The sequence below is a fragment of the Arachis ipaensis genome, chromosome B02, assembly GCF_000816755.2.
Source record: "Arachis ipaensis cultivar K30076 chromosome B02, Araip1.1, whole genome shotgun sequence".
NCBI classification, from domain to species: Eukaryota; Viridiplantae; Streptophyta; class Magnoliopsida; order Fabales; family Fabaceae; genus Arachis; species Arachis ipaensis.
Window position 1 is genome coordinate 62,494,759 of NC_029786.2, and position 11,049 is coordinate 62,505,807.

Genomic DNA, 11,049 nt, shown 5'->3' on the forward strand with positions numbered 1-11,049 from the left:
GGGTAGAAGTGTTTCTCCTTGCAAGTCAGAGAAGAATATGGATCAAGATGATAGAAAGAAGGGAAACAATGCTGGGGTTGATTATGCCAAGCTTATTTATGGTTATGACATTATGGTATCTTCAATTTTCTTCTCCTAAAAGAATAAAAAAAGAAGTATTTGTTCTTGATACAATTTGCTTTATGAACCATGAAATGTTTACAAGGATAAACATGAATCCAATTGCACTGTTTCTGCTACCTGCAAAGAAACCAGAAGCAAACAGCATTACAGCAATCCATTCATCTTCTAGCATGTAGATTAGAGTTTTCATAAGAGCCATTTTCCACCATCTGCCCTTCTCCATTGATGTCGTTGCCAACCTACGCTCAAGATGCTAGATCGGATCGAACTAGCCGCACTCTTTGTGAACTAACGGACTTGGTGGAAGACGCAATGATAGATCGTGAAGATCTCCTAGCCTGAGCCTCTGCTCTAACAATCCCTATAATCAAGTCTGATGGAACTGAGCTTGTTACTTGTATCGAGGCTTCTCGCTACTAAAAAAAATTTGAACTTTATCAAAATCTTAATCGCATAATGAAATTATAATGCCACATCATTAAAAATGGGATTACGACGGCGACTTCGATGACTGATGTGATTGTTCTCATATCTGAGAACTAGAATGATGACTCTCTAAAATCTATTTTGTGTTTTGAAGTTTAGATTTGTTTAAAAAATATGAAAAAGATTGTTTAAAATGAATATATACAATATAATTAATTGAGATGAATCTATAAATATTTTTGATAACTCTGTTTAATGGAGCTCTATGAGAGTTGCATCAAATACTTTGCCTTGTTTCTTTTTTGAAGGGTTAAGTACGATTTTGGTTCCTAACGTAGAGGCTGAAAATTTATTTCGTCCCCAGCCTTTTTTTCGCTACAAAATGGTTCCTAAGGTTTCAGTTTATTTAAAAATCGTCCTTCGGACGAAAATGCCATTCCCCCATCTTCCCCAAAATGCAGAAATAGAAGCAGAATGCAGAAGCAGAAAGCAGAAGTAGTGAAACAACAACAACTAGAAGAACACCACCACCAACAACAATGGATAATGAAACAAAGCAACAACAAAAACAAAACCAGAAGCAGAAGCAAAAACAGAAAAATTAAAGAAAGGAGGGCTGCAGCGGTGAACTTCGAATCGTGAGGAGAGGGGAGATGCGGTAGTGGTGGCGAATCTCGTGGAAAGGGTTGCGGCAGTGGTGACGACACCGCGAATTGCAACGAGAACAGTGAGGAAGCAGCGGCGTGGAAATTCTCCACTCTCCATCACAGGCGGCGGTGCGACGACAACCTTTCCCACACCCCCTCTTCTCTTTTTCTTTTTTTTTAATTTTATTTTATAATTTTTTTTAGTTAGAAATAAAATGGTAATAAAAATAAAAACATTTTTTGAAACCCTTTTGTAACAAAAAAAAGACTGAAAACAAAATAAATTTTTGGCCTCTATATTAGAGACCAAAATCATACTTAACTCTTTTTAAAAGATTTTAGCCTAGAGCTTGATAAAAGAAAAAATATCACATCTCAAGTATTTTACTATTTTACAACAATCGACAGAAAATTGATTCCAGAGACATATTCCCAATAAATAATTCGAAACCCGTTAGCAACCGGCAAGTCAAAGGAAAGTAGTAGGGTGACCCATCCTCGTTTCAAAAGAAGTCCTTTTTATTTCATTCCATTTCATTTCAATATAGCGAAATATCATCCCCCTCTAAATTCTCTCTCCCCTTAAAATTGTCTTTTCCATGACTGCAACAGCTCGTCTGAGGCGAATTGGCACCGCTGTCGCAGCAGCCGTCACCACTGCATATGGCGGCACAATCCTTCTCGTTCCTCCCGTCTCTGCCAATGATCATGGTGGCAGTGGATCCCACCTTGCCGCCATCCGGCAGAAGATCCACGACCCTAGCGCCACCATTCCATCAAGAGAAGTCCAGCGTTCGTCGCTTATCGGGACCAGTCCAGCTAACCCCCTCGATGTTCTTGTCATTGGTGGAGGCGCCACGGGTTCGGGCGTGGCACTGGATGCCGTGACGCGTGGACTCCGCGTTGGTCTCGTTGAGAGAGAGGATTTCTCTTCGGGAACTTCCTCCCGCTCCACTAAGCTCATACATGGAGGTATGTCTAATTTGTTTACTAGTGAACGCCAACTGGAATTGTTTGAACATTCTAGGCACGAGAATTTGCAATTGGTGGCTTTTGGGAGTGTTTGGCAACTAAACACCTAGATAATTAGGTGCAAAATAAAACTGATTATGTTACGGACTAGCTGTATAGTGATGGTCATTTGTGTATAGTGGTCGTCGGTCGATAGTCGTAAGCGGTGGTGGTCGGCAGTTGGTGACGTTAGCAAAGGTAGTAAAATATTGTTGAGAGAAAATTTGCTTGATATAAACCAACTTAAATTTATTTGTTTTTTTATACTAGTTTTTAAATTGATTGAGAGAAAACAAAGTTTAATTTGTTTGTTTGAGGGACTACGGTAATTTAGAAAGAACTAGGCCACATTTTATGCATAATTGGCCTCGGGTTTTTCCAAAGACCCCCTTATATTAGGTGTGATTAATAATTTTGGTGTGTTCAATACCCGGACCGACTAAAAATCAAGCATGGGTCCATAGCATATTTTGTTGTGTTTTGGGTTGTCATTTTTATAATTTTCTGCTTGAATTTGGGCCATGGTTTAGATAGGCATGATCTGATCTGAAATCAAGTTCTATAACTAAATATATATTTTAGGGTAGAATTAATAATAAAATGTTATGTTTTTTATACTTTAATTAATGTTTTTATATTATATGGTGTCATTTTTTATTAAAACTAATTTATTTTATTGTAAATTTTGTATAAATGTTTATTAAATTTAATCTTTAAGAGTAAGATTTTAAAATAGTCTCGATAAAATATTAGAATTGAGTCCGGAACTAATTAAACCCACCCGGTATGGACACTCCTAAACGAGGTGAGTAATGCTGGTTTCCAAGGGTGGGGTTTCTCTAATAGAGTTAGTGGCTAAAATGTGGAAAGATCTGTCGTATCTTTGGTGGCAGGAGAGATCAGTATTTGGAAGGATATATCTTTACATCTTTGACGGTCAAATTAAGAAACTAACCTTTAAAAGTTTCATTTTTTTTGTTCTTGGATACAAAAAAATGGAGAAGAATAAACTAGCTAAATGTTGGAATGACATGGTGTTTTTGGAAACAAAGTATTTTCGGATTAGATTTGATTTGATTTGAAATGAATTGAATTAGCAATGTATTGTGTTTGGAATTAATTATGTAAAATAGGAGTTGATTTAATTTACAAATTGATATAAACATTTGATTTTACATTTTTATCCTATATTTACCATGCAATCTACAACCACCGTCGCGGGTAACTGGACTACCGCCTAACCTCTGCCACTTCTTTTCCAACCCTTATCTTCTATCCTATATGCCAACCTGTGGTCTATTATGCAAAACCTGATTCTGGGAAATGGTTCACATGAAGGTTATGATATGAAAAAAGGATGAGTGTACTACAAGGGAAGGCTGGTGTAACCTAAGAACTCTTCCTGTATTCCCATGATTCTCTCAAGAATTCCACAATTCAGTGTTAGGAGGACGCTCTGTGTTTCTCGGACGTTCAAGTGAATCTCTAAGAAGCTATGGTGGGAGGGTATGAAAGGAACCATCCAGATGTTTATTCAGAGTTGACGCTATCACCAGCGGGGTTGCTGCAACGTCTGCCCATTCCTTTTCAGGTTTTAGGAGGACATCTCAATGGATTCCAATGGGGGACTACCTGAAGGTCAGGGGCTCGATACTATTTTGGTGGTAGTGAATTGTCTTCCAAAGTATTCCCACTTCATGGGCCTCTCACATCCGTATACAGCTAAGGATGTAGCTTCCCTATATGTTAAGGAGATAGTGAGACTGCCGGGTTCCCAAAGTTTATTGTCATAGATCGAGTTCTGGTCACAGTGGTCAGAACTATTTAGACAAGCTCGTACCAAGCTGAAATACAGCTCAGCATATCATCCCCAAACCGTTTGTCAAACCGAGCAAGTGCCTTGATATGTATCTTTAATGTTTCGTGGAAACTAAACCCAAGCAATGGCCTAGGCTTCTCTTCTCGGCGAAGTTGGGGTTTAGAACTACTTATAGTGCATCCACAAAGACAACTCCATTCAAGGCCCTGAATCGTCGAGACCCTTCCACAGCCTTCCAAAGAGTGAATGGATAGATTAAGTGGGTAAGTGGGCCCTCCAGCATCTAACTAACTTGTAAGAGTGTCTTAGCAAGGGAATGCGTAGATGCTTTCAGATAGGGGATGAGGCATATAAGGGGGATGCAGAGTAGGAGAGAGGTAGGCTGAGATTGGGAATCGGCTTGGGAGAGAAGGCTGCTGTAGTGCCTTGTTTCCCTTTGCTTCTAGTTGATTCTCTTCTATCTTCTCTTTTACTATCAGTGTGAATAATACAAGCATATCACTCCTTCTATTCTCTGTGTTTGTGGTTTCTTACAGATCTCCTGTTAACTTGCTTTTAGTATTATTGCATACCCTTGTCATTTTTTAAAATAATTCCAAAATCATTTTCAGTTTTAATCTTATCACTGTAGGAATTGACTACTCAAATATTTTGAATTCTATAAAGAAATAGTTAGTAGATATATATTATGTTCTCCAGCTTTTATGGTGTTAGTACGTGTTGATCTAATATTTAACTGTTTATATAAATTATTAGGTGTTCGATATTTGGAGAAAGCCGTCTTTAAATTTGATTATGGCCAACTAAAGTTAGTATTCCATGCACTCGAGGAGCGTAAACAAGTTATTGACAATGCACCCCACCTGTGCAATGCTTTGCCTTGCATGACTCCATGTTTTGACTGGTTTGAAGTAGTGTACTACTGGATTGGCTTGAAAATGTATGACTTGATTGCTGGAGCACGATTATTGCACTTATCAAGATTTTACTCTACAGAGGAGTCTGTTGAGCTCTTTCCCACTTTGGCAAAGGAGGGAAAAGGTAGAAGACTGAGAGGCACTGTTGTGTATTACGATGGGCAAATGAATGATGCTAGACTTAATGTTGGATTGGCTTGCACTGCTGCATTAGCTGGTGCAACGGTGCTGAACCATGCTGAAGTTGTATCTTTACTGAAGGATGATATTGGTGAACGGATAATTGGTGCGCAAATAAGGGACACTTTGACCGGTAACATGCAATTTTATTTTCTTTTGTTAGTCTAGATATCTTTGATTTACCTTTCCGTTTGCATGATATATTGAAGGACACCTATACATTGTACGGTAGGACACAGTTTGAAGAATCACTTGTAGATTTAAAGTGCGTAGTCACAGCCAACTCCCCCTACATTCCTCTGCCTTTTATTTTAGGGGAAAAAGCTGCTGCCTTCTATCAAAAAGAGGGAAATAAAAAAGTTGCAGTTGAATATGAAAGTGAAAAACTGGAGTATTTTATAAGGAACTTATGAGTTGGCATTGTTGAGTTTTTCTTTTACGATTATTTTTGTTGTTATTTATTTTTAAGAATAAGATTGATTTTATCAGAACAAAAATGATCATATATTGATATCAATATGGTTGGTTCATTTAATAAGGATTTCAGATGAGTGAATCAAGTGACAAATAACTTCCAGTTGCATTTGTAACAGTTGGCATACATCTTAGTTTGTGACTTTTAAACCTAACAACTAGTTTTTCAATACCTCAATAGTTAAAAGTTCTATTTTTATATATATATTTCAGGCAAAGAATTTGATACATATGCAAAAGTAATTGTGAATGCGGCTGGCCCATTTTGCGACTCCATAAGGAAAATGGCTGACAAAAATGCAAGAGATATGATTTGTCCAAGTAGCGGCGTACATATCATACTCCCTGATTATTATTCTCCCGAGGGAATGGGCCTAATTGTTCCTAAAACAAAGGATGGCCGTGTTGTTTTCATGCTACCATGGCTAGGACGAACAGTAGCTGGGACTACAGATTCTAACACCGCCATTACTTTTCTCCCTGAACCACATGAAGATGAAATACAATTCATACTTGATGCTATATCTGATTACCTTAATGTTAAAGTATGATATACCTCAAGCCACTCAGTACAGGAAACCTTTAAATTCATTATTTGTCACTTTGTCATTTTATTTCTTGTATTAGATGCAGAATTAAATATTTTCATAAATATTGTCTGAGTTATAAATATTTTTAGATCATCTTAGCCATAAACAGTTGATCGCATCATGTTTCTTGCTCTACTGCCATAGAATTCAATATATTTGTTTGTAGGAACCTTCCCCCTTCTCTTAATTAACTTGGTCAGCCCTCTGAAACCTTGATTAAAGAAAAGGAAAAATAATTTGATATTCCAAGTTAGACGTCACTCCATATTGATAGACTCGTTTGCTCTTTATTGATTTCTCCTTTTTTTTCATATGTTGAGAACTAAATAATTATGGAAATTTAGGTCCGGCGCACTGATGTTCTCTCTGCTTGGAGTGGCATTCGCCCATTAGCAATGGATCCATCAGCAAAAAATACAGAGAGTATCTCCAGGGATCATGTTGTCTGCGAGGATCTCCCTGGTTTGATCACTATCACTGGTGGCAAGTGGACCACCTATCGTAGGTAATGTTATAGACCAAGCCAAAAGCTGTTGACCATTGTTAACATGTTGCAAGAGTTAGGAACTTAAACACATTGACCTTTTGACCATTCAGTAGGTCAATTTAACGAGCATAATTTAATTGCATTTCCAACTTAATTTAATTATTGCATTTACTTCTCATTTTGATTCGAGCATGAAATGTCCCTATTGTGATTCTGGTTAGAATATGTTTCAGCATGGCAGAAGATGCTGTCGATGCAGCAATAAAGTCTGGGAAGCTGACCCCCACCAGTGGATGTGTGACTCACAATCTCCATATTGTTGGTGGGGAAGGGTGGGATCCTGCTTCTTTTACAGTTCTTACTCAACAATATATGCGCATGAAAATATCATATAAGGGTAAAGTTGTTCCTGGGGTAATGGACACTGCGTCTGCAAAGCATTTGTCTCACGCATATGGAACATTGGCTGAACGAGTGGCTGCCATTGCTCAGGTTGGCATGTATATATTTTAAGTTTTTCATAGCAGTATTTGCACAAGAACTTTTTATAATGTCTTAGTACTTGATTTATCTTATCAATGAGTTGGGTGCTTAGTCGAGATTATCGATCCATGGAACCATCGCGATCAAATCGGATTCTAATTTGATCATTTTCTGTAGACCATGAAGGTAAATGAATTATCAACTATGCATCTTTTTAGACATATAAAATCATTTCTTGGTACCCACCTATCTGCATAAGTTGCTTAGACCGTTACTGCTTCATCACAACCTCTCAACCTATTTGGAAATCCAAAGCATCCCTCAAAGGTCAAACCCTTTAATTGGTCAGTTGTGCTGACTGGAATTAACACCAATGATACAGGATAGAAGACCTCAGAAGGCTATTTTGTCCAATATGTGCATTGGTTGCTAGTTCAGAACCAGTGGAATATCTGTTTTTTCACTTTTCTATGACTAATTTCTAATGGAACTTGATGTTTGGTAAATTTGATGAGTATTGAGTTTGTCCTAGAACGTTGGATCAGCTTGTGTTGATTGCGATTGTTGGTTTTAAGAGAAGAAAGGAAGCCTAACTTTTATAGTAATGTGCTGTCTATGCCTATGTCTTTGCTTGGTGCAGAAGCTTTCAGACAAGTAGGTCTGTGGGATAGGGTTTGGTGTCTTTTGGACCAAGGTCGTGTGTTCTCTAGTTGCTCCCTTTCTCTGAGAAGAAGAAAACCCTAGTTTTTCAAACGAGTGCTGCCACTTCATGCCTTCCTAAGGAAGCAGTAGCCCTCCCCTCTATCCATACTCTTCTCTTTCTATCTTATATCTTGAACTGTGTGGTGGTGTTGTCTTGATTTTGGTATTTTTAGTTAATGTCGATGTTTTAGTAGTTGATTTGGAAGAAGAGGTGAGATGTCTCACCAAGGCGACTGCTGATGCTGGAAGTTGGGCCAGCTGTGAAGAGAGAGCATAGAATGAGGAGAAGAAGAAGAACGACATCAAGAGTCAGAGGGAGAGAGGAAGGGCGGCAGCAACAGCAAGATGGTGAGAGAACAGCAATAGCAATAGTTCGATGCCAATGATGGTGGCGTGACAATAATATTCCAGTGGTAGCTTTCGCTGGTGTGTATGCAGAAATTTTTCGCCCAAGGTGGTGGTTTGCCCGCTGGCATCTCTGTGGGGGTTGCTGTTTGTTTCTAATCGTGCTTAGCAAAGGGACTAATGCTGGAATGTTTAAATAAAGTCTTTCGACGAAGAATGTGCTTCAGGTGTGGCAATGTGGTCCCAAACACAGGTATTAAGAAAGGATTATAAGACAGAGGAGATGGTGCTTTTTGGAGATGTGATCATAGAAAGGGAAAGGCGAGACATGGAACACAATGAAGACATAGGTACTAACAAATATATTTGCCTTACAATTTTAGTAGCTAACATATGTTTCAAAAAGCTAGAAGAACATCTCATAAGAATGTTTAAGAGTGGGGTGATAAGTTTGCAGAGTATATAACTTACTAACAGAATATACAACTTGGAGAAAAACTAACTATCTGATGAAGACATCTTGGGGATGAGTATACAACTTACTAACAGAGTAAAGAGAAATGACCAAGATAGGGTTTTAAGGATCAAGTGATGGCAACTGAAAATTGAAAAGCAAAGGAACTTTGCCTAAACGAGGATATGTAGAAAATATGTTGATGGGTATACAGACATTGTGCAGAAAGTATAAGCAATTAAATCTTTAATGCTGCCAGTGAAGTGAGAATAGAGAATTTGATAGGCTATACCTTGTTAGACACTAAAGAGGGGGAAGTGAGTATTTACAGGATTGCTAAAAGTAGACATAAAATGACAGTCTATTGAATACAAAATGAAATGCAAAAAGGATAAACAGGGTAAAATAAGATCAGGTATTTTACAAGTGTGGCTGGTACTGCTATTTATAAGATCGAGGATAAACGTGAAACTCTCATCATGAGGGTGTACTGCCATAAAGCAAGTATTTCTTTCTTATTATAAACTATTACTTATTCCCTCTAAAATCTATTATTTTTTCCTATATACAGAAGACGACATTCTATAGTATAATTCACATCTGAGGAAGGGGTATATCATTGACTTGTATATATAAACTATTTTAAGATATCACTGATATGTGCAGTTCTGCAAACAGGCTTTGAAGGTATGAACTGATCAATGTATTAGACATAGTTGGAATTCCTGTTGATAGAGTGGCTTACTGATATGGCGCCATTAGTGATGTTGATCTATTATAATTTCACCATCTACAGGACGGGTTTCCGGTTTATGCCTTTTGTTACAGTACTTTCAGTGATTCAGTCCGACTTGACTTTTTCCTTTTATTTATTGTTTTTGTTCTAAGAGATGGCATTAAGGGTGTGCCTAAATTATAAAGTCCAAATATTCAATATGCTGTGAAGTTTAGTTGTCACATTATATAATCATAGATGGTATTAATTTCTGTTTTAACTCTTAACCATTTGCTTTTGCATTTGATGCTAGTTTTTGTAATTTTGGTTGTCTCATCAATCAGTAAGGTTGTATTGAATATGTATTCTGTATGTAGGATGAATGCTTGGGTAAGCGACTTGCTCATGGTTACCCTTTTCTGGAGGCAGAGGTGGCATACTGTGCACGGCATGAATATTGCGAATCTGCCATTGATTTCATTGCAAGGAGGACTCGTCTTGCTTTCCTCGACACTGATGCAGCAGGACGGGCATTGCCTCGAGTGATTCAAATATTAGCAGCAGAGCACAAATGGGATAAGTCAAGACAGAAGCAGGAGCTGCAGAAGGCTAAAGAATTTTTGGAGACTTTTAAATCCTCCAAAAATGCTCAGTTCCATGACGGGAAACATAATTAGTACTGTATTTCGTCTAGCCATGTAACATATGGAAGCTCTGCAATTATTTCCTTTCTTCCTTTTTTTTATTTTATTTTCAGGTTTTTTGTTTCATTTGTGTTATGGGAAAGTGAAGGTTGAGATGAGATGAGATGAGATGAGATGAGATGAATGATACAAAAAGAATGGCTTGGAACTATTTGATGTTTCTCAGGTTCTGGAAGTAGTAGGGGCCAATTTCGAACCTGTTGCTGTTCAGTTGCCTAAAGTTAAGTAGGTCAGTAGGAGACATCGATCTTTGAAATCGATTAATTGACCAAATTTATTACACTATCTCTGCCAAAAGAATGATTTGATAAACTGAGTAAACCTAATACATCATTGTAACGTGTAAGGTTAAATCTATCTGTTACTTGAAGATATTTGTAGTGCTCGATACAGAAGAAGCATGAGCAACTTTACTAGAGATCGAAGAGAGAATTTCAAAGGTGTGTAGGTCAACATTTAAGAGTGTGAATGTGTGATGAACTTGGGAAAAGTTTTACTGCAGTCGTCAGGCTTGGAGGAGGCCGAAACAGTCGAGGGGTGCGTTGTGGAAGAACTCCTGGTCGATGAGTTCAAATCTGAAGAGGCGTGCAAGATACTCCACGGAACTGAGCTTTGCAATGTGTCGGACGTTGGATGGTGACTTCTGTAACCCTATAGTGCGAATTATTGAGTACGATGTTTTCATTCTCCTACAGATGTTTCTGTTTTAGGATATGGGCAACGAAGTTTGAAAAGAGTTTTATTTCATTTTCTGTTTATTTGATATTTTGTATTATTTTAGTTATTATTTTTTCCTCGTCTTTATTTTTACCAATTTTGTAAGAGGGATAGGAATTTGTGATAAGTAATGTTTGTAAGATAATACTATGTACATATTTTCTTTGTAAGTATTATATCTGGTCTATATATATATAGATAATACTATGTACATATTTTCTTTGTAAGTATTGTATCTGATATATATGTTAGGAT

At 37.6% G+C, this 11,049-nt stretch overlaps 1 protein-coding gene across 3 annotated transcripts; it reads left to right on the forward strand.

The window, feature by feature from the left end:
- LOC107625358 (glycerol-3-phosphate dehydrogenase SDP6, mitochondrial) lies at positions 1,663–10,698 on the forward strand. 3 transcript variants are annotated; one of them, XR_002357528.1, is made up of 7 exons: positions 1,663–2,168; positions 4,783–5,256; positions 5,811–6,142; positions 6,532–6,692; positions 6,908–7,166; positions 9,751–10,306; positions 10,425–10,698. XR_002357528.1 is itself a non-coding variant. In XM_016327972.2 (6 exons), exons 1-6 carry the CDS (start codon positions 1,796–1,798, stop codon positions 10,048–10,050), a joined length of 1,899 nt encoding a protein of 632 aa, XP_016183458.1. In that variant the 5' UTR covers positions 1,663–1,795; the 3' UTR covers positions 10,051–10,697. The 3 variants fall into 3 exon arrangements, 1 of the variants encoding a protein (XP_016183458.1); XR_001617221.2 differs by having other exon boundaries at positions 10,449–10,698; XM_016327972.2 differs by having other exon boundaries at positions 9,751–10,697.

What these genes read in the sequence shown, in the direction of transcription:
- LOC107625358 (XM_016327972.2), top strand. Translation starts at nt 1,796, where the DNA reads ATGACTGCAACAGCTCGTCTGAGGCGAATTGGCACCGCTGTCGCAGCA. An exon ending in AATAAGGGACACTTTGACCG is followed by an intron (nt 5,257 to 5,810) that starts GTAACATGCAAT and finishes TATATATTTCAG; the next exon opens with GCAAAGAATTTGATACATAT. An exon ending in AAGTGGACCACCTATCGTAG is followed by an intron (nt 6,693 to 6,907) that starts GTAATGTTATAG and finishes AATATGTTTCAG; the next exon opens with CATGGCAGAAGATGCTGTCG.